Genomic DNA, 24,303 nt, shown 5'->3' with positions numbered 1-24,303 from the left:
CCGCTGCCGCCGCTACAGCTCCAGGGCCGAGTTGGGTCTCCGCTGCCGCTGTTGCTGCTGCCGCCACCACAGCTCCGCGGCCGAGTCGGGTCTCCGCTGCTGCTGCCACAGCTCCAGGGCCGAGTCGGGTCTACGCTGCCGCCGCCACAGCTCCGGGGCCGAGTCGGGTCTCCGCTGCCGCTGCCGCTGCTGCCGCCGCCACAGCTCCGAGGCCGAGTCGGGTCTCCGCTGCCGCCGCCACAGCTCCGAGGTCGCCAGCTCCGCCATTAGGCCCTGGCGCAGACGGGGACGGTGAATACGACAGAAAAAAAGTCGCATCCCCGAAGGAAGAGATCAAAACATGTTTCTCGTGTGTCTATACACTTCAGAATTCATTATGCTACTACCATCAGCAGTTGTATCATTAATGAAGAAAAGTGAGCCAGTACCTTCAGCAGCCATACATGCCCAGGCCATAACACCCCCACCACTGTGTTTCACAGATGAGGTGGTATGCTTTGAATCTTGGGCAATTCCTTCTCTCTTGCATACTTTGCTCTTGCCATCATTCTGATATGTTAATCTTTGTCTCATCTATCCACAAAACCTTTCTCCAGAACTGTGGTTGCTCTTTTAAGCACTTCTTGGCAAACTGTAACTTGGCTATCCTATTTTTTATGGCTAACCAGTGGTCTACATCTTGCAGTGTAGCCTCTGTATTTCTGTTCATGAAGTCTTCTACGGACAGTGGTCATTGACAAATCCACAGTGTTTCTGATCTGTCGGACAGGTGTTTGGGGATTTTGCTTTATTATAGAGAGAATTCTACTGTCATCAGCTGTGGAGGTCTTCCTGGGCTTGCCAGTCCCTTTGTGATTAGTAAGCTCACCAGTGATCTCTCTTCTTAATGATTTTCCAAACAGTTGATTTTGGTAAGCTTATAGTTTGGCTGATGTCTCTAACAGTTTTATTCTTGTTTCTCAGTCTCATAATGGCTTCTTTGACTTTTGTTGGCACAACTTTGGCCCTCATGAAGATAAACAGCAATAAAAGTTTCCAAAGTGATGGAAAGACTGGAAGAAAGATTAGGTGCTGAGAGCTCTCTTATACCTGCATTAAGGAAGCAATTAAACACACCCGAGCAATTACAAACACCTGTGAAGCCATGTCCCAAACATTATGGTTCCCTGAAATGGGGGGGCAATGTGTAAACACAGCTGTAATTTCTACATGGTGAAACCAAAATGTATAAAAATACCCTTTAATATATTCTGACAATGTGCACTTTAACCAATGTGATTTTTTCTATTACAAATCTCAAATTGTGGAGTACAGAGGCAAATAAATAAATGATGGTACTTTGTCCCAAACATTATGGAGGGCACTGTAGGTTTTTCACATTTTACGGGAAATTGAGGATTTGGAGCATTAATTCAATATCAAATTAGCCGTGATCTTCATGAATGACTGTGCAGGATCCAGGATATCATGTGGTCTAATCCCCGCTCTTCCGTCTTGTATTGTTATGCCATCACACTACAGATTGGGCTGCAAAGGCATGAATTTGGGTTTGAGATCTTCAGAACTGTTGTGGAAGGAATAAATCAGAAGTGAATATCAACTTTGCAATTGGGATGCAGGGAAGGGGCATTTTTTAATTTATATGCTTTCTTTGAGATGTCAGGAAAGGTTGGAATACCTGTTTCTCCAAAAGTGGGCTTCGAAATGTTGGAAAAGGTCATTTAAAAGTGTCCAAAATTCAGGGTGTATATTTTTGGATTGTTCACCATGATTGTAACGGATGGGTGAATGGTGACAAAATTGAGGCTTAACAATTTCAGATATCATTGGGTTTCTGGAAACCAATGACCAGTTCTACAGATGACCAGTTAACCTATAGCATCTGGTTTAGATGGCGATACTTCTTAATGGTGATTATAAGTTACCTGAAAATGTACAAGTGTGTAGCATTATAACACCATATTGGAACTATATACGCTGCTATTGTTTTGTGAGAGTCTGCTAATTGTTTCTCCATCTGATATTATAGTCTGGGTTAACATAGACTGAATTTATTTCCATGACGCAGTCATTTTGAGGGCATAATATTGGCATTTGTCCAGGTATTTGTGAATTATTTTCTCTTCGAGATACCCAGCTTCTGAATGAGACGTACTTTTAAGGTGACGTTGTTTACCCTGGACCCTCCCCCCATCCCACCCTTCTTCGTTTGAAAGTCCATCTTGGATATTATTTTTCTGTTTACCATTCAGAATGCTAACATTGACTGAAAGCAGTGCTTTCAAGGTACACACATCCCCAAACATTAAAAAGGTGTTAGGATGGCAGTACCTTTAATCCACTTGGAAATCCTTTGTTCTTGAATATCATGAATAATAAAGAAATAGAGATCAATTTGGAATACTTCTCCACATCATCTGATTTACCTTTTGTAAGCACCTACTGCTTTGCGTTTTGTAAAAAACTTACTGCTTTACCTTTTGTAACAGACTCTTTGCTTTTGTTGGCAACATTGGGAAAGTACTTAAGCAGTTTGAAGTTATGAATGCAACCTTTTTAATTCCTTTCAACAGAATCGACAATAAACCTGGAAGACTTCTTGTTGTTAGAGCTTCTCCGGTGGTTTAAAGAAGACTTTTTCCAGTGGATAGACTCTGTTCTCTGTAGCACTTGTGGACAAGTAACAGAGTCATCAGGTTCACTTCCACCAAGCAGTGAAGATCAACGATGGGGTGCTGAAAGAGTTGAAAATCATCTTTGCCGTAAATGTCACACCAGCAATCGATTTCCAAGGTATGTAAGACTGACGTATAGTGTACAGAACGTGATGACATTTTGGTTTCCATTTAAAATATATGTGGAATTTCTTTCCACACAGAGGGTTGATTGGGTTGATTGTTTTTATCTGGCCACTCCCGTGTAATACATGCCATGATTTTGTAATTGGCCAGTTCTTTGTAAAGTGAACCAAAATGTCACACACGTGGCCAGATGTCATCACAAGTAATACAATGAAAAATTCTTGTAGGAGTTTAATCTTATTCATTGCTATTATCCTACCTACAGAACTATAATGCGTGTCTGCTAAATATATTAACATTCTAGCTTTTTAAAATTCAGAGTTTGTAAAATGCTTCCATGTGATGTCACACACATGACCAGTCATATTTGACCTCTTACCCTAAACAAATTGTCAGCATAACATGTAAAAACTTCACCTGATAAACCAAAAAAAAAAAGAATCATATATGCAGTATAAAACAATATACCTGTAATGCTTTGAGAATTAGAAGAGATGTATTCCACAATTTATCATCTTTTTGGTCACACACGTGGCTAAGAATGGGCCAATTTGTGAATAAAATGCAAGTTATTTCAATGAATTCACAGAAATAAAACAAGAATAATTGTTTTTATTTAAAAACATGGTACATTGATTGAGTGGATGTGGAGAGGATGTTTCTGACTGATGGGAGAGTCTAGGACCAGAAGACAGCCTCAGAATAAAAAGATGTAACTTTAGAAAGGAGTTGTGAAGGAATTTCTTTGGTCAGAGGTGGAAATTTACTAATTCTTGATTAGTAAAGTTGTGGTGAAAAGGCAGGAGAATGGGGATGAGAGGGAAAGATAGATCAACCATGATTGAATTGTAGAGTAGTCTTGATGGGCTTTTTCACTTAAAGACGTTATGGAAAAGTAAAGTTGTCATCAATTCTTTGTAGTTCCTCCGGTAATTTTTCCTGGTTATAATGTACAATTTTTCTGCAATAATAATGTGTTTCTAAAGTTTTTTAGCAGGAAAATGTCCCAAGCAGCTTCTCATGAGTACAGCCATCTGGGCCCTAGGTTCTGCAATTCATGGCCAATAGTAGGCCGCCATCTTTTTGATTCTCATTAAATCTTACCTCATTGTCCAAAGTATTAGCTACCTAGTTAGGATCTGTGTCATACTGTATAATCTCAAAACAAGTGTTTGGGAAAATTGTGTGACAAAGATACATTCGGCTGTACTCTACTTGGGTCTCCAGAATGCAACTAATACATTTTTGGGGCACAAAGTATTCATAGCATGTGAAGGAATAAATTAAAAGGTCAACTGTTGCCAAAGTATAATTGTAAATGGGAGGTCCTGAGGCTAGACAATTGTGTCTAAAAGAGTTGAGATGTTTATTTCGTAATAGGTGTGAACATAATTCAGGTTGGAAGAAGGAAGGAAAAATCTGAGTGGCAAAGGATGCAAGGAGGTGACGAATTACGGATAACGATGAGACAGAGTATAGGAGGGAAATCGATCATCTAATTGGTGCCAGAGCAACAACCCTGCTCTCGACGTCTTTAAAACCAAGAAGCTGTTTGTTGACTTTAGATGATTAAAGCCGAGGATCCACTAGCCTGTCCTCATTGATGGGTCGGTGATGGAGAGAGTCAACAATGTCAAGTTTCTGGGTGTACATATCTCTGAATATGTGTCCTGGACCTAGCACATTGATGTAATCATGAAGAAAGCCCATCAACACCTCTAGACTGTGGAGATTCGATATGTCAACGGATACTCTCTTGAACTTCTACAGGTGTGCGGTAGAGACCATATTGACTGGTTGCATCATGGCATTCGGCAACTCAAGCCTCTGAACGAGTAGATTACAAAAGGTGGTGGATACTGTCTCATCCATCACAGGTACTGAACTCCCCACCATCAAAAGGGAGGCGTTGCCTCAAAAAGGCACCCAGCATCATCAAGAACTCACACCACCCTGGCCACACTCATTTCACTCCTGCCTTCGGGAAGAAGGTATACGAGTGAAAACTGACATCCATGTTCAGGAACCGCTTCTTCCCAACAGCCATCGGACAACCAACAAAAGCTTTTCACTCTATCTTGGCACATGTACAGGCCGGCTCTGTGGCGCAGCGTTAGAGTTGCTGCCTTACAGCACTTGCATCGCGAGAGACCCGGGTTCGATCCCGACTATGCGTGCTGTCTGTACGGAGTTTGTACTTTCTCCCCGTGACCGTGTGGGTTTTCTCCGAGATCTTCGTTTTTCTCTCACACTCAAGACATCCAGGTGTGTAGGTTAATCGACTTGCTATAAGTGTAAATTGCCCCTAGTGTGTGTCGGATATTGTTGTGGGGTATTCCTGGTCGGTGCGGACTCTGGGCTGAAGTGCCTGTTTCCACGCTATATCTCTAAACTAAATCAATAATAATTTTGAACACTACAAACTTCAACTAAATTTCAATTTGCTAACTGTCTTGATTGCACTCGAGACTTCTTGCTTTACATTGTTTTGCACTATATTAGTATGTATTAATTTTTGTTGTTTACAATGTGTTTATCAACCTGTCGTGCTGCTGCAAATAAGAATTTCATTGTTCCACGCACACGGCCTCTTGGAGGGGCACCCAATTCCTTATCATATTATTCCCTTATCATGTACCTATACACTGTAAATGGATTGATTGTAATCATGTATTGTCTTTCTGCTAACTGGTTGGCACGCAACAAAAGCTTCTCACTTTTCCTCGGTACACGTGACAATAAACTAAACTAAACTAAAACTGAACTGAATCCAGCTGAGCCTCAGATTGCTGCAGGGCCTCCAGCGGTCTACTCCATCGTCAAGATGCACTGCACTGCCACCTACAGCCGGTCTGCTTATTAGCCCTTTGTTCCTTCCATCTGCTGCCGCCATCTTGAATTTCTTCCCACTCCTGTCTGGCAATGGGGGATGAGGAAGGGCTCAGCAGCTTGCCTCTTGGGGAGGGGTTTCCTGCATCCATGGCGGGGGAGCCAGGCCTGCTGCTGGTGGATAGGCCCGGCACCATGGTCTGCCATAATTACAGGTCTATTAGTGTAACTTCAGTAGTGCGGGAATGATTGAAATCTGTTTGTTTTTTTTACATCAATGCTGATATTTAATTTATAACTAAAATATCTTTAAAATATATTTTGAGGTAAAAATTTTAATTACTTAACTCTCCTTAAACATGAAAAAAAAATCAGTGTAATAACATGTGTATGAGCTGTCAAAAAAGGGCCTCAGGGTGTTTGGGGAATAATTTTCAAAACACAGTGCCCAAGGCCTTGCTTCTGCTTACAGGCTGCTTTATAGGGGTGGCTGCGACAACAAGGATTGGAATTCTATTTGTCCCTTGGAGCAGAAGTTTAAAGCAGCTGTTGGGCCCAAGGTTCAGACTGGGTCAAGCTAATTCTAGCCTATTGAATATTGTAAACTAAAATCCGCTAACATGTTATAAATCAACATTTAATTCAATGAGTGAGCTATGATTGATAGGTTATTAATGCAAAGTTTAGTCGTTCTTCTGCTTAATTTGTTCTTGTATTTACTGCTTTACAGTGCCATTTCTCAAAATTGTTTTAAATAGTGTAATATCAATGTCAACATTGATTTTTGTTTCTTCAGAATGCAGTAATCCCTGTTAGTTGCTTGTAGTAAGCATATGAGATTGAGCAAAGAAGCCTTTGTAAATCTATGTCGATTTCAAAAAGCTGAAATATAACTCGGTAAAAACTATTTATCTAGAAGGTTGAAAATAATTGACAACTGGGAAAAAAAATTATACGCAAGCACATTGAAGTATTTAGTTCAGTTTGTTGTACTATAACAGTGTAATTCCATGGGAAGTCGACCAGTACTGACATTGCATATCCATTGTTGTAGGCTGCTTCTGTGTTTTGAAAACAAATTCTGAAATATCTGTCACACTTTTGTACATCACTTTGGCAGTGTGTTGTATTTGATACTCATTTTGTGCACTCTAGGTATAACCATGCAGAGAAGCTACTGGAAACCAGAAGAGGGCGTTGCGGAGAATGGGCCAATTGCTTCACGCTTTGCTGCAGAGCCATGGGGTTTGAAGCAAGATTTGTCTGGTGTACAACAGGTAATATAATCCACATTTGTTGAAGACATTGGGTATTTTTAAAGCAGAGATTGGTGGGTCCTTGATTAGTAAGCGTGTCAAAGGTTATGGGGAGAAAGAGGGAGAATGAATCAGCCATGATTGAATGGCAGAGTTGACTCGATGGGCCGAATAGCCTAATTCTCCTTCCATGTCTTATGGTCTTTTGGTTAAGTTGGCCCTGAATAGAGTAAAGATATAGAAGCTGTGGGATTAAGGTGAGAGGGAAAAGATTTAATAGGAACCTGAAGGATAACCTTTTCACAGATGGTGGTGGGTATATGGAACAAGCTGCCAGAAGAAGTAGTTGAGGCAGGTACAGTAACAATGAAAATACATTTGAACATGGATAGGGGAGATTTAGAGGGATATGGCCAAACACAGGCAAATTGGAATAGCTTAGATGAGGCATCTTGGTTGGCATAGATAAATTGGGCTGAAACAAACTAACACACTTTGAACCTAAGACTAGCGGCAAATTATAATTTAATTCCTCGGGTTTTATGAATTTGTAAAGCACTATTACATCATCTAATTATAACATTTGCTCTTTCTTCATGTGATATGAAAGACATTAAGTATTTATTGATGTTCCTTGTTGTCAGAGCATTAAGTCAAGGTGGTACAAATTTGGTGGTGTATGGTTAAGGAAGTTGGGGTAAAATGTTCCTTCCTGTCTTCGGTGAAATATATTAGTGGAATAGTTTTTCATATAATTTGACATTTTTCATTAATCCTGGAGTAGAATGTGACACGTTAAATTCAATTCAAATTTGCCATAACGAATTAAGATAGTTAATTCCATAAAACCACCAAGCTGTTGCACCAATTGTTAAATAACCAACAATTAGCAATGCATTGACAGCAAGCAGTTTACTGGAAAAGTTAACTGAACTACTTGGTGGGTAATTAAAAGTTGGTTCTACTGACACTTCAGCCTACTTATCTTCAATTTCTGTCATCAGACATACGATAATGTATCTGATTCTAATAAAAAATTGTTTAGTAGTTAACTGGGTTTTAATTCACATAAATTATAATAGGTGTTGATGTATAATTGATCTACTCTTACTTGGTTTGGTGTGAACTGGATTAAGAATTAAATACTAGAATTTATGCCACCGTATTTTTACCAAATTCACATAGTTAATGCAGGCATTATCAGGCGGCCAGTTTTTGATGGAACTGAGTATTGGTTATCGTTTCAGATCATGTGTGGACAGAGGTGTATTCAACCTCCCAGAAAAGGTGGCTGCATTGTGATCCCTGTGAAAATGTCTGTGACAAACCACTCCTGTATGAAATTGGATGGGGGAAAAAGTTGTCTTATATTTTTGCATTTTCAAAGGATGAGGTAAGATTTGCAATTGTATACTTCCTGATTGGTTAACAATCACTTTGAGGGTTCTACACCTGGAGAGATTTCAGAACTGTGCAGATTCTGGAAAGGAGACCAAGGTGGCAGTCAGCCAAAGTTATTGTAAACGTCTTTTTTAATTATTTAATGCCCCAATTATACAGTTCAATAAGTAATGCACCTGCATTTCAAAAATATTACTTATTTTATTATTTATTTTTCACCCATCTGCCAATCAACCCTCACTCACATCCACCTGTCATTTACCAGGCTTTGCCCCACCCATCACTCTCTTTTCAAACTTTCTCACCCCTACTCCCATCCGTCTGAAGAAGAGTCCTGACCCGAAACATTTTCTATTTCCTTCTGCAGATGCTGCCTGATCCATTGAGTTCCATCAGCACTTTTTTCTTACACAAGATATGCATACTCGTGTCTCCATTGGAGCTAATAGTGTTCAAAACATTCATGGGGGGGGTGTGTCTTTCCCCCTCTCCCCCTCTTTCTCCCCCCCCCCCCACCACACACATATGTATAATTATATTAAAATAATATAAGGAATGTAATTGTGAGTCCGACTGGAGGTGTATTTTGAGTGAGACTGCTGTAGAGGTCCCCACTGACTGCCAGTGTGCAGAGTGGGGGTCACGGCCAAAGTGGGACTGGGGCAGTGCCAGGCTGGGGGACAGACCTGTAAGGCATCTTCCAGTTGCTTTAAGAGGAAAACGAGTGAGACTGCCACAGAAGTCGTAGGTTTTATCAGCTCCTGAACGTGCCTAATTAATGCGTCAGGGCAGAACCTGTGGTTCCCTAACCCTCCGCAGTCGTCGCTACAGACGGCACGAAGTACAGGCCCCCTCCCCCACCCATTCGAGATGATCCAAACACCCTCCGCGGCTCTGAATCGGCCGCTGTATACCGGAGACCGCGGCTTCACTATGTTAAGTACATAGGCCCCGCGGTCAGAACACTTCTCGGCAATACTCAGAAGAAATACTCTCTGCCATGATGTGGGCTCCCTGCCTAGCTAGCCTGAAGCAAAGCGGTCAATTGGCGTCCGACTCAATGTCAAATGTGCTTTGATTGGACAATTACTACTCGGAAAAATTGAGGTTTTCCCTCATATTTTAAAAAAATGTGCATGTTTTGTTCTTGAGTTTCAGGTATTATTTCTATAATATTTTTACACAATATGTTATAAATACAGGTAGATATGTGATTAGGGTCACAAAATGAAATGAAAAAGCACCTCGGCCTACGGTCTATCAGTAATATAGAACATTTTATTTGAGGGGCTTTTCATTCTTGAGAGTGTAGATCACTTCGGTACTCATGGTGTTTGTATAATTGATGCAGCTACGATTCTGGTAATAGTCATTGTTGCGGAGCACACTAATGTGCCCTTTGGCCCATCACAACCATGCTGATCTTTTTGCCCATCTGCACTAATCACTCTTGCCGACATTAAGACACTCTACCTATTCAAACGCCCACCTAAATGTCCATTTAACATAGTGATTGCATCTGATTCTACCTCTCCTGGCAGCATGTTTTAGATCGGAACCACCCCCCATCTTTATAGAAACATAGAAAATAGGTGCAGGTGGAGGCCATTCGGCCCTTTGAGCCAGCACCACCATTCATTGTGATCATGGCTGATCGTCCCCTATCAATAACCCGTGCCAGCTTCTCCCCATATCCCTTGACTCCACCAGCCCCTAGAGCTCTATCTAACTCTCTCTTAAATCCATCCAGTGACTTGGCCTCTACTGTCCTCTGTGGCAGGGAATTCCATAAATTCACAACTCTCTGGGTGAAAACGTTTTTTCTCACCTCACTTAAATGACCTCCCCTTTATCTTCTCATAGCCACAACTCATAAACAGTTCGTCTTCCAACGTTTAATCCTGCTCACCCATGATTCCAGTACATTATCCAGCTTCCAATTGAGCAGCACACGGAATTTAAAATGTTGATCTTTGTGTTTGATTTTCCTCATGAACTTTCAACCCACTTTGGTCTGGAAACTCTCGGGACTCTAATATTGTTCACTCTATGGTCTGGTACATCTTCACTCCTTTTCCTCTACCCTTAAGAGTTTCATCAATCCGGGCCCTTACAATTATAGCAGAAATCAGATCTCTTTGCTGTTTGATAATCTAACTACAAACTGAAGCCTTTGATTATTATTTGTTGAATGAAATTTGTGTGATGCCCCAATTACTCTTTCAGGTGGTTGATGTCAGCTGGAGATATTCATGCAAGCATACAGAGCTTCTGACTCGTAGAACACAACTTGGGGAAGGATTGCTGCGACAAACTATTAATAAATTAAATTCTGAGGTGAATAGTGCAAAGATGTAAATATAATTGTGCTAATAATTTTGTTTTTGGAAAATAAAGCAGTTAGTAGAAATAATAAACGCAGAAACAATTATGCTTCATAGTTCATACACCAAGCCTTAACATTAATCTTGTACTGAACTTTTTTACAATACATTGCTTAATATAAATTACTTCATAGTTCGAGTGAACCATGTTAAAAGCTATAACCAATGAGGAGATTTTTTCTAATATCACTAATTTACAGTAATTATTTGTGCAATTCATTGTCTACCCTTGGGAATGGGAGCAAGAGAAAATCTCCCTTTCCCCACTATCCTTGGTTCTCAGTCTCTTGCTTATATTCTCCTACATAAGATTGCAAGAAATGGAACAGGGATAGACAAAGAGACCACCTGCCCCACCTGCTGTGCGTTTCAGTAAGATCATGGCTGAATGTCTACATTTATTACATTTTCCAGTTAGCTCAGAATGTGTCAATTTCAGTTTTGAATATACTGCACCACCATTCTTGGGTAGAAATGGCAAAGACCAACTAAGCTTCGAGTGAGGACATTTCTGATTATTGACGTCCCAAATGACCAAAACATTATTCTAAGTCCCTTGTTCCAAACTCTTCAACGAAGGGGAAATTCCATTCTAGTTTCTTCCCCATGAGATTCCCAACAGTTTTAGATGTGTTCAATTAAGTTACTAAATATTTTTCTTATTTCTTTGCAACATAGATTTAGTTGAGTTTATTGTCACATGTAGTAAGGTACAGTGAAAAAAGATGGAGGCTACATTGGCTCAGCTCATAGTGATGTCCCATTTCCCTGCCAATTTCCAGAGTAACTTATTCTCCCTATATTTTCTTAACCCTCACCCCATCCTCCTTCACAGATTCTTCAGCTTTTGTTCCACGCACTCATTACAATCTATTGGCCAATAAATCTACCAAACTGAGTGTTTTTAAGATGTGGAATGAAATTGACAATGGTGGCACTGGTAGCAGAGCTATTCACTAAATGCAGTTGGTTAAATGCTGCAGTGAGTATTGGCAATAAAAGTAAAGCAATAAATCCAATCAGAAATTATTTTTTAAAGTTAGTCTTATAATTAAGGGTACTGTGTAATATGAATTGAACAAGATGGCCTCAATATACATGGACCCATCTGGTTAACCTGAAATGTGGTTTCACTCTGTTTTATAATTGCAGAGAAAACACTTCCTTCCACAAGAGAGGAAGCAGGAACTTTTGGAACGGTACATTGTTGAACTTGTCGAATTCATTTCGCCAAAAACCCCAAATCCAGGAGAACTCGGTGGAAGAATATCAGGTTCTGTATTGTGGAAAGTAACTAGAGGAGAAACTGGAACTCATGCTCAGGTGATCACTGTTACTTATTAATTTGAAAAACATAGACAATGACCGCCATTGTTGCCCAAATTAAATTTGGCTTTTTGGGCATTGACTCTTTTTTTATAAGATCATACTTTGATAATTAGAAGCTTTCCATTCACCTCTCCTTTGCTATCTTCTGGAATTCAGAATTTGTCTATTCCACATATGCAAGCAAACAAAATTGGACTATAAAGCATGTTCCTTTGCCATTTGTAAGTGACATTGGCCTCTAGTTTTGATTACAATTTAAGGGCACCTCTTTGCTAAATTGTGTTTGAAGCATTACAGTGAATCTTAAGAGTTTTTGTTGGATTGTTTCCAGGTGAATGTGGCTGTCTGTTTTGCATGAAGCATTATGTGAATGCTGTACATTAGTTTAGACATGGAACTTGTTGAAATCTTTACTGATCTTGAAAATCTTGATATGATCATTGACCTTTTCACCTCGTGTCGTTTCCCTCCAAACATTGATCATGTTAACCTCCTCTTTCTTACTTGAGTCGCAGTGGGTCTTAAAACCTTCCTAGTTCCCCCAGACATAGAGGATTCCTACTTGATGATCTTGCAAAAGTTGCATTTGATAATTTGAATATTTGTTTTTACTCACATCGGCTGCATTAAATCTTCCCAAATCTTTGGAATCATTTCCTGCATCTGTTAGAAGGACCTTTTTGAAGTATAGGCCTAGGTTCATTTCTTGCGAGCCACTCATAAAATAGTCATGTTAAACATACAGTGCCCTCCACAATGTTTGGGACAAAGACCCATCATTTATTTATTTGCCTCTGTACTCCACAATTTGAGATTTGTAATAGACGAAATCAAACTTTTAAAGTGCACATGGTCAGATTTTAATAACGGTATTTTTATACATTTTGGTTTCACCATGTAGAAATTACAGCAGTGTTTATACATTGTTCTCCCCCCCCCCCCCCCCCATTTCAGTGCACCATAATGTTTGCGACATATGGCTTCACAGGTGTTTGTAATTGCCCAGGTGTGTTTAAATGCCTCCTTAATGCAGGTATAAGAGAGCTCGCAGCACCTAGTCTTTCCTCCAGTCTTTCCTTCACCTTTGGAAATTTTTATTGCTGTTTATCAATATGAGCACCAGTTGTGCCAATGAAAGTCAAAGAAGCCATTATGAGACTGAGTAACAAGAATAAAACTGTTAGAGACATCAGCCAAACGTTAGGTTTACCAAAATCAACTGTTTGGAACATTAAGAAGAAAGAGACCACTGGTGAGCTTACTAATCGCAAAGGGACTGGCAGGTCAAGGAAGACATCCACAGTTGATGACAGTAGAATTCTCTTTATAATAAAGCAAAATCCCCAAACACCTGTCTGACAGATCAGAAACACTCTTCAGAAGTCAGGTGAGGATTTGTCAATGACCGCTGTCCGCAGAAGATTTCATGAACAGAGGCTACACTGCACGATGCAAACAGCTGGTTAGCCGCAAAAATAGGATGGCCAGGTTACAGTTTGCCAAGAAGTACTTAAAGAGCAACCACAGTTCTGGAAAAAGGTCTTGTGGACAGATGAGACGAAGATGAACTTATATCAGAGTGATGGCAAGAGCAAAGTATGGAGGAGAGAAGGAACTGCCCAAGATCCAAAGCTACCGCCACAGTTATGGCCTGGGCATGTATGGCTGCTGAAGGTACTGGCTCACATCTTCATTGATGATACAACTGCTGATGGTAGTGGTATAATGAATTCTGAAGTGTATAGACGCATCCTATCTGCTCAAGTTCAAACAAATGCCTCATAACACATTGGCCGGCGGTTTATTCTACAGCAAGACAATGATCCCAAACATACTGATAAAACAACAAATGAGTTTTTCAAAGCTAAAAAATGGTCAATTCTTGAGTTGCCAAGTCAATCACATATTCTGAACCCAATTGAGCATGCCATTTTTATGGTGAAGTAATAAAAATGGCGGCCAAAACAAGCATAAGCTAAAGATGGCTGCAATACAGGCCTGGCAGAACATCACCAGAGACCACACCCTGCAATTGGTGATGTCCATGATTCGCAGACTTCAAGCAGTCATTGCATGCAAAGGATATGCAATAAAATACTGAACATAAGTACTTTCATTCCCAAACATTATGGTGCCCTGAAATGAGGTGACTATGTATAAACACTGCTGTGATTTCTATATGGTGAAACCAAAATGTATAAAAATGGCCTTTATTAAAATCTGACAATGTGCACTTTAACTGCATGTGATTTTTTTTCTATTACAAATCTAAAATTGTGAAGTACAGAGACAAATAAATGATGGGTCTTTGTCCAAAACATTATGGAAGTCACTGTACATCTGGTTAAATTGACAGTTGTAGCATGAATTGCAGTTTCCACTGTACTATTCCTAGTGTTATCTCCTTTTATCATTTGTGTATGACAAATAAAATATTTAAATCATGATTGTAAAAACTTGATTGTCATCTGTCTAGCTGAACGTGGAAATTCCTGTGGCGTTATTATAATCATTCAGGACGTCTTGCGTTAACACATCACTTAAAGTAACGTGGAATGTGTACCAGTTAAATACTGAATGTGATCACTAAACATCAGACGCAGGAGTAGATCAGTTGGCTTGCTCCACCATTCAGTAAAATCATGGCTGATCCTAACTTGGCCTCTACATCACTTTCCTACTCTCTCCCTATAGCCTTCACTTTCTTGTAACTCAATTGTCGTGTCAATGTCCATTTGAATATATTCAATGACTGTCTTCTGAGATCTGTGGGATTAAAAAAAATCCCCAAAATGACTATCCGAAACTATAAATTCTTTTTTTTAACCTGCCTTCAAATTAAGTATATCTTTCCTTTACTCCAGAGGCTCAAACGGTATGAGCAATGCCCTACAGAAATGCATTAAAATGTTCCTACTTCAATACTTATCCTTTGCAACATAGGCCAACATTCCTTTGGCCACCCAAATGACTGGTCTTCTCCAGGTTATAGCAGGATTCCAGTTCTGAATACTGTTCGTATCTAGACAATATGAAATTTGGAAAGGTGGCCGCAAACCAAATTCCCACATGACAGAAGATGATTGCAAACCTGCAGCAGCAGCTAAATCTATGCAGCCAGTCTCCTAAAGCTTTACATATCAGGGTTCGTAAACTGGAGAGGACCTGTACTTGTTTTAGCTGAATGCCAACTCCTGGTGGGTCATGGACTGGAATCCCCAGATCTTTATGTATTGTAAAGTTTTTGGTCACGTTACACAAATAACATATTTTATTTTTGTTCCAAAGCAAATAACCTCATGTTTCCATGTTTCCCATATTATACTTTATGTGCCCACTTTTAGCATGCTCTTTTAATTTATTTTGATACGCTTCTCACAACCTGCTTTCCCACTGGCCCTTTTTTGTGTTGTAGGCAAATATGGCAAGAAAACACTCAGCTTCCTTTTATATGTCGTTAGTACAGCTTGTGAATGGTTAAGAACCCAGCATTAAACCCTGTGCCACCCCACTAATTAGTCATAGAGTGATACAGTGTGGAAACAGGCCATTCTGCCCAATTTGCCAATACCAGCCAACATGTCCCACTTGCTTGCGTCAGGCCCATATCCCTCCAAACCTGTCCTATCCAGGTACTCGTCTAACCGTTTCTAACGTTGAGACAGTCCCTGCCTCAACTACCTCCTCTGGCAGCTTGTTCCATACATGCACCACATTTGTGTGAAAATGTTACCCCTCAGATTCCTATTAAATCATTCCCCCTTCACCTCAAACTTATGTCCTCTGGTCTGGGCAAGAGACTGCTAGTCCCTAACTGATCTATTCCTCTCATGATTTTATACACCTCTATAAGATCACCCCTCATCCTTCTGCGCAACAAGGAATAGAGTCCCAGTCCAGTGAACCTCTCCCTATAGCTCAGACCCTCTAATCCTGGCAACATCCGCGTAAATCTTCTCTGTACACTTTCCAGCTTGACAACATCTTTCCTATAACATGGTGCCCAGAACTGAGTACTGAGAACAGTTCTCACCTATAACGTGGTGCCAAGAACTGAACACAATATTCTAAATGCAGCCTCACCACGTTCATACAATTGTTGATTGCCAATCTGAAAGTGAACCATTTATGCAAACTGTTTTCTACTAGTTAGCACTCTGGTGCAGTAAATTATTCTGTGATATCTCATCAAATGTTTTCTGGGAATCGCTTATTCATTTTTTTAAATGATCAGAAAACTCTATAGAACATAGAACGATTTAGTACAGAAACAGTCCCTTTGGGCTACGATGTTTATGCCAAACATGATGATCAGTTGAACTGATCTCATCTGCCTGCACATGATCCATATCCCTCTGTTCCCTACACTTCCATGTGCCTATCTAAAAGCCTCTTAAATGCCACTATTGTATCGGCCTCTGCCACCACCCTTGGCATTCCAGGCCCCCACCACCCTCTATATAAAAAAGACCTTGCGCTGCACATTTCCATTAAACTTTCCCCCGCTCACCATACAACTATGGCCTCCAATTTTGGATATTTCCATCCTGGGGGAAAAGGTTCTGACTGTCTACCCCATCTCTGCCTCTTATAATTTTATATACATCTATAAAGTTTCCCCTCAACCTCCGACGCTCCAGAGAAAACAATCCAAGTCTATCCAACTTCTCCCTGTAGTTGAAACCCTTTAATCAAAGCAGCCACATCTTTCCTGTAATGGGGTGACCAGAACCGCTCGCAAATGTGGCCTAACCAAAGTCTTATAGAGTTGCATCATGACTTTCAACAGATTGGTCAACCATGATTTTTCTTTATGAAAAATGTTAACTTTGCTTGCTTTAAGATTTTCTACCAGCTATTACATCCTGCAAATGGATTCCAGCATTTTCTCATTCACAGATTTTAGGCAATGATTTTCTGGTTTCTGTCTTGTTACTTGAATACGAAACATTACAGTTTTCTAATCCTCTGGGACCTGTACAGAGTCTAGAGAATTATGGTAGATTACAACCCATGCATCCATTATTTGCTTTTATAAACTGTAGTTTGCCTAGTACTTTTTCTCGAGTGAGAGATATTATTTTATGACCCTCTTTCCCTTTAGCTCTTTAATTATTTGTTATTATTGGGATATTATTTTAGAATAATTCACCATCTCTGCTATTTCTCTACTTTCCCTTATTAATTTCCCAGTCTCATCCCTCCAAAAGACCAACCTTCTCCCTTTTTTGCATACCAATTAAAGCTTTTTCTCGTTTTGTTATTTGCTAGTTTACATTCATATTCTGTCTTTTCCCTCTTTTTCAGTCATTCTAAAATATTCTCAAATTTCTAGCTGAACGTTAATCTTTGCAACATTATATGCCTTTTCTTTCAATTTGATACCTTCTGGAACTTCCACTTTGGGTAACCACAGATGGTGTATATTTAATCTAGATACTTTTTTCGCTAGAATGTACCTTTGCTCTGATTTATGAAATAACCCCTCTGTAAGCTGTTGCTGGCATTAGCCTGGAAAAGTGATTTTATTTGAAGTTTGGGACACCAGTTTTGGACCCAAGTTCCTTATTTCAAAGTGAACTTGAAATTTGACAATGCTGTGATCATTCCTTGGGGAAATCAGTACTGTGAGATCATTAACTAATTCTGTCTCATTACATAATGCAGATGGTAAATAACATGCTCCCTGATTTGGTTTCTCAACATATTGCATCTGGGAATCTATCCCAAATGCATCCTGTGAACTTGTCCTCAAGATAGCTTCAACAATTTGATTTGTCACGTCCATTGACGATTAAATTCACATGATTATTGCAGTACCTTTCTTGCAAGCCCCCATTATTGTTTGATTTGTACTCCAAATTGAGTTTTCAGCTCTGATGGATTAATTCCTATAATTCACTTTGATGTTTCCTGTAGTGAAAAAAAGCAGTCTGCAACGTTCCAATCCTTTTTGACTCCTGCTAGTGGGAATAGCCTGATTTTTGTCTGCCTCTCTCCATGATATCTTTTCCGACACTTTCCTGTCTGGTGTTCTACTTAAGAAATTGGAGTTGCAATAGTGCAAATTATGTATTAAGAGTGTTATGAATTTTGCACAAGAAATTTCACAACTGATTCAACTAATTTACCCAGTATAATAATTTTTCATATTTAAAGCACGTGGAGTTACTTTTACTTTCTACCCTGAAATGTAATGTTTTACGATAATGTAATTAACAATGTTCACAGAGACTTCTGTGGTATGGGGCTTAATTTTTCACCTTGTAATTATCTTCCTGCACAGAATCATGGATTCAGTTTTCTAGCTACTGAAAAAGAAAAAACAGCAAAGTTATTTCATCTCAAATACAGTGCAGCTGAAAATAACTACATTCGAGTCTCCAATGACAATGAAATCATTCATAACTGGGAAAAAGGTGTTTGGAAAATGAATTCTGTGCTTCGAAAGGTTGAACAGGACTGGAAAATGGTATGGCTTTATGTACACTGCTTTCTTAAGGGGTAAAGCCTTGTAACTTTACGTTCGGGATTTTAATTTTAATACATTTCTGATAAACTTTGGGTGAAATCAAGTGTTTCTGTTTAATTGCCATAAAGCTGATCCAATGGTTCTAATAATGGAGAACAATGGAGAACAGACAGTAAAAACCAGAAAGGGTGCATTTAACTGAAGACCTCTGTCCAAAGGCTGCTCAAACAATGTCTTCAAATTGGCATGCTAATATTGGTCAAGACTTTAGACTGATATTTGATTTCTGGGAAGAGGTTTACAGATTTAGTACATAATTACATGGGAAAATGGATTACTACTGAGTCTCAATCTGGCTTCTGGAGAAACAGCATTTGTCTCACCGTTGGGATTAAGTGCTTTAAATTGTTGCAAGTTATTCATAATCCAATCAATGTTTTTTTGTTATTTATTCACAAGATGTGACCATCACGAGCAAAGGCCAGCATTTTGTATTTAATATTTATATACCATGTTTTTTTCCCTTTAAAGACTGCTTCAACAGGGTACCAAAGGTACTAAACAAAATTGAGTTGTGGAATTGCAGACTAGATATGTTTCTTTGTTAAAATGTTATATACGTGTTTAAAAGGAAAACGTAGTCTTTGATCTCAGCCTCAAATACTTATGTTTAACCATGTGCATTTACTTTGGATCTTTAGCTTCAGAATAATGAGTTCAATCTTTTTCTTGAGTTGAAAGATACTTGATCTTTACCTAGATAACCTCTTGAAAATATGATTTATTTTGCATTGCATGGATTATGTAATTGAAATATTGAGCTGTACTTACAGATGGCATTTTAAAGATTAGCATTGTTATAATATAATCTTGCTCATTCTCAATGACATTTTATTTTACAACTGTCAAAGATAAAGGTCGTTGAATATGATTTCTGCTTCATTGCTAAGGGCTCAATTTGTACACAATTGTGTTGATAGAGCTGTATTTCGAACTTTAGCTATTGTATTTATGATGTTAAACATCCATAGCTGGCCTGTAGGATTGGTAGATAGTTGCAGGTGAATTGTTGTTGGACCTGTTGTTCAACAAGACCACGTGACAATTCTACTTTCCAATATGACTAAAATTCAGCAGTATCTGGTTTGTAAATGTTTTTTTTAAGAAAGGCCACTTGTATCCTTCCTCCCTGTTTGTGCTTTCTTTAATTTGCATTTCTTACTATGGAGCAGTTGTGTCAAACATGAAATAGCTGCATAATTGTAATATAATGCATCAAGCTATAATAATAATAATATCTTTTATTGTCATTGCACGTCAGTGCAACGAGATTTAGTATGCAGCTCCAACCGATGAAAAAGAAAAGTAAAATAAATAAATAAGCTGTGTGTCGTGACCATCCGAGGGAGACAGTCCAGGGGGGGTGGGGGGCACTCAGCAGGGCCGGTTCAGAGCCGCTATAGCTCTTGGAATAAAGCTGTTTCTGAGTCTGGAGGTTCGGGCGTAGAAGGCCTTGTAACGTCTGCCGGAGGGAAGTAGTTCAAACAGTCCATTACAGGGGTGTGATGAGTCTTTATGGATGCTGACGGCCTTCCTGAGGCACCGTGTGTGGTAGAGGCCCTCCAAGGCTGGTAGCTCTGTCCCAATGATCCTCTGCGCTCTGTGGACGACGCGCTGAAGAGCTCTCCTCTCCGCCTCCGTGCAGCTGAGATACCACACAGAGATGCCATACGTTAATATGCTCTCTGTGGTGCAGCGGTAGAATGTTGTCAGCAGCTGTTGGGGCAGACCAGTCTTTTTTAATGTCCTCAGGAAGAACAGTCGTTGCTGTGCCTTCTTGACCAGCGCAGCGGTGTTGGTGGACCATGTGAGGTCCTCTGAAATGTGAGTGCCCAGAAACTTAAAGCTGGGCACTCTCTCCACACTTTCTCCGTAAATGGAGATTGGGGCGTATTCTCCATTATGGGACCTCCTGAAGTCAATAATCAGCTCCTTGGTCTTGGAGGTGTTTAGTGACAAGTTGTTACGTGTGCACCAGTCCGCCAGGTTCTGCACCTCCGCCCTGTATTTTGTTTCATCCATAGGATGAAACAAAATACTATTTTGCTATTTATGCAAAAGAAGAATCTTGAGTGGAAATGTAACAGTAGTTGGGAGTCTCTTTCTGAATCTTTTTTTGCCTGAGCCATTAGATACTGTATTTTCATTCTCAGTTGCTTTAGTCAAAGCTTCTGTGCAGATTCAAAGTACAAAGTGTAAGGGACATCTGAATGTGCATAAAGGAGTAATACAGGAATGAAAATATCAGTAAGTTTGCATTTCTTGTAGTGCAGACCATGCTAAGAGTTGGCATTTATGATGACAGTATTGTACAGAGGAAGGTGGGTGAGGGAAAACAGAAAAGTCTCTTATGCAAGCTAGACCAAGATCTGTAAACAATGGGAGAATTGAAATGTATGTCGTGTTTTGTTTTGTAGTGGTGTAAAAAACATGCATACACTCAGATTAAATTCCAATTAATGAAGTCATATCTGTCATTTGTTTTATTTTTTATTATTGGTTTTAAATTGTCATTCCCACCATCGGAGTATCAAAAATTAGCCTCTTCAGTATAAATTATTGTCTTGTAATTGTTTGTTGGTCAATTGGTGCTGAACATGACATCCACAATATATTTTATAAGAAGAATATAATGAATTGTTTACAGAGCTATATGCAACTTACTACAGTGTAATATTTCTTTTTAAACAGGTATACATTGCTCGAACAGAAGGAGCAGCATCTGCCAGAGTTAGTTGGAAGTTTGATTGCGGTTCAGTGGGACTGAAGATAGTCAATGTTTCTATTCGATCCACCAGCCAGACATTTCAATCTGGAAATATTCAATGGCATCTACATTCAAATTTGACCAATGTAGATCTAAGTGGGGGTGTGTATTGCTATGGTATTACATTTGATGATTTCTTCCCTTGATTCACATAATTTGGAAAAAAGCAGTAGGTAAAAGTGGTGTTAATTATACTTTCTTTCTTTAATTTAGATCAAAACATTCATTCATTTGCTAATTTTAATGGATCTACTGAATTAATTTTGGAAGCTGAGATGAGTGGTGGCGATGGCGATGTTGCATGGCAGCATACACAACTCTTCAGACAAAGTTTGGATGATCATGAATATCCTATGGAACTCATAATAACTCTTAAGGATATTAAGATTAAAGATGAATATCAGTAGCATCAACAGAAGATTTCAAATTCAAACCATGTTTGTTTTTATATTAATACATTCAATAGAACAGAAATTTGCACTAAAAATATTTTCAGTATCATTATTTGCAAAGTATTCAAGATTTTCATTGAATCTTGATTGACTTACTAAAACACTTGTCTACAAAGGAGAATATAATTAAAATACAAAGTATAAGGGTTTTTTTTCCAGTATCATTTGGTGAATAAAAGTTGACATCTCGGGTTTTATATTGTGTTTTCAATGTTACATAATATATCCATTATGGTGTAAATGGATCTAAAACAATACATGCCTATTGCACAAAATTAGCTGCCGTGTTTACACATTACTTCATAATTGGATATTGATTGCTTTATTTTCAAATGTCTTCACAACATGATGTCATATATAAGAGCAATTTTTGAATCACTTTTTTAAATGACCATTAAACTAGCACACTTTGATGAATTTTATGTATTTTTATATCCTTTATAGCTAATGCTGGATACTTTAATTTTGTATCTTTAGAATTGCTCTATTATTGCCAGAGCTGTCATTACTCGACATAATGTAGATAGGATAGGGGCCCAACAGAACATTTCCATGAATGTGATTTCCACGATCTACACAATGAGGGTAAAAAAATAAACAGTTTTAACAAGATAACATCTTAGCCTAAATAAACAATAAATGGCTTAAACTTTGCTTTCTCTTCAGATTTAATGTTCATGCACGCTGCACATCTGCTGCATTTATTTCAAATGTGTGGTTTGTTGCAATACTGTTTCTAAACACAGCAATGTTTGTCCATATGTACATTTTACCACAAACCTATTTCAGACAGATTTTGATAGGAATGATACAAGAAAATATTAACGAACTATAGAAAGGGTGTGTCATTGACAATTTTCAGTAAATTGTGACATGATTCATTTTTGTTGGCAAGTTTGAGGCCACAGAGTGTTTAGTCTAAATTAGTGGAATAAAGCACTAATGGCTAATATGTTTTGGAAGGAACTACAGATGCTGGTTTATACCAAAGATACACAATGTGCTGGAGTAAATTAGAGGGTTAGGAAGCATCTCTGGAGGAAAAAGGATGGGTGATATTTCAGACCCTTCTTCAGACTTTTCCCCTCTTCTGGAAAATTAATCTTCCAACCCTTCATTTCTCTCCAGAGATGCTGCCTGACCCACTGAGTTACTCCAGCACTTTGTATCTATCAATGGCTAATAAGATATTTTTTATCAAAGGAAGGTTGGGTTATTTTTAGAGTGAAATTATTGTTTTGGTTACGTAAATGACAACAGGGACCGTATCTTGTAGGAAATGCTGTACATGCTTGGGTTTATTTCTCAGCAAACGTAAAGATTTAAAATTCATAAGAAATGTATAGACTAGGATAATGAAAATGTTTACATTTCAAATGAAAACAAAATACTTAAGTACTCAGCAAGTCAGGTGACATTTATGGAGAGAAAAGATTAACATTTTTAGAACAGTTTTAATGAAATTGGAAGAAATTGGCAGTAATCCAAAGAATCTGGTTTACGGTATGTGGTGATAGCGCCCACCGATCTCGCTAAGTGCTAATAAGATTTGAATTATTATTTCAGATTTCTAATCTCAAGGAGAATTTACTTGATATTCATACGTAGCAGCGTTCTGATCTGGAAGTTATAAATAAATTAGTTGCCATTAAATCCAATATAAACTTTATCCAGAGTTGTAGAAATGTAATACAAATTACTCTGTGAACTTGTATTTCAGTAGCATTCTTCATAGCACAAAAACAATTAATTATATTTTTCAGGACTGTTATAAATTATAATTTGCTAATCAGCCACAATAAGAACTTGGGTTAGAAAATAGATAGATTTCAAGGAGCACCTTGCACCTACTGAGAGGTAAATTAGAAATATAGAAAATCAATGGTTGATTCTATTACTGCCAGTAAAAGTGATCAAAATCAGAGGTGTATAAGAAAGCAGAATTATTAGGTGCTAAAATTTTTAGTGATGGTGCTTATGAGGCTTTTGTCGGGAGGGATGAGAATTACTTTTGAGATGTTTGGCTTGTTCAGCAAAATGTATGGTGGCAGAAAAGTATTTTAGGATTTAGAGTATGGCATTTTGGATGGCCTTGTTTATTGGCTGTAGAACGAAGGAAGCTTCCTATGAATGGCTTGGAATGGTAAAGCCTAGTGATATCGAGAATGGGCGAAGGGTTTCAGAGTATGTGCTGAGGCAGTTGCAAAATTTGGTGCAAAATGAGCAGAAGTACAAATATATGTCAATATGTAACACAAGGCTCTATGTAAAGTCAGATTTGACAGGATCTGAACATCCTGGTTTATGATGAAACCAGGATGTAGAATCATTGCAATGGCTAGGGAAAATGAAGTAGATGGCTTTTTGCCTGTTTAGTTGGGAAGAAATTTCTGATCTTTGGAAATGGATGTAGTATTGACAATTTGGAGCACTGGGGGTATTTATGGTCATGGTGGTAAGGTGAAGAAGGAGTCTAAATTCCCCTCTCCCTCTCTTATTTCTTACGTTTATGAGTGTTTACATTTTTATATGATCAGCAAATTTGGAATTTA

General features: G+C 38.8%; 1 protein-coding gene across 3 annotated transcripts in view; it reads left to right on the top strand.

The window, feature by feature from the left end:
- The window catches only part of ngly1 (N-glycanase 1), a 36,008-nt gene extending 13,604 nt beyond the window's left edge, over positions 1 to 22,404 (top strand). For 2 of the 3 annotated variants that reach the window (XM_033047081.1, XM_033047099.1), the window contains 8 exons: positions 2,574 to 2,793; positions 6,786 to 6,907; positions 8,134 to 8,279; positions 10,514 to 10,624; positions 11,824 to 11,994; positions 18,287 to 18,472; positions 21,224 to 21,416; positions 21,513 to 22,404. In XM_033047081.1, the coding sequence (XP_032902972.1) occupies positions 2,574 to 2,793; positions 6,786 to 6,907; positions 8,134 to 8,279; positions 10,514 to 10,624; positions 11,824 to 11,994; positions 18,287 to 18,472; positions 21,224 to 21,416; positions 21,513 to 21,706 (1,343 nt within the window). In that variant the 3' untranslated portion in view covers positions 21,707 to 22,404. The remainder of the gene's footprint in view (positions 1 to 2,573; positions 2,794 to 6,785; positions 6,908 to 8,133; positions 8,280 to 10,513; positions 10,625 to 11,823; positions 11,995 to 18,286; positions 18,473 to 21,223; positions 21,417 to 21,512) is intronic. The other variant, XM_033047091.1, reaches the window with a different exon arrangement.
- Positions 22,405 to 24,303: the final 1,899 nt, after the last annotated feature.

Source organism: Amblyraja radiata, chromosome 2, assembly GCF_010909765.2.
Source record: "Amblyraja radiata isolate CabotCenter1 chromosome 2, sAmbRad1.1.pri, whole genome shotgun sequence".
Taxonomy (NCBI): domain Eukaryota; kingdom Metazoa; phylum Chordata; class Chondrichthyes; order Rajiformes; family Rajidae; genus Amblyraja; species Amblyraja radiata.
Note: the sequence above shows the minus strand (reverse complement) of the source record. Positions and strands in the feature narration are given on the sequence as shown.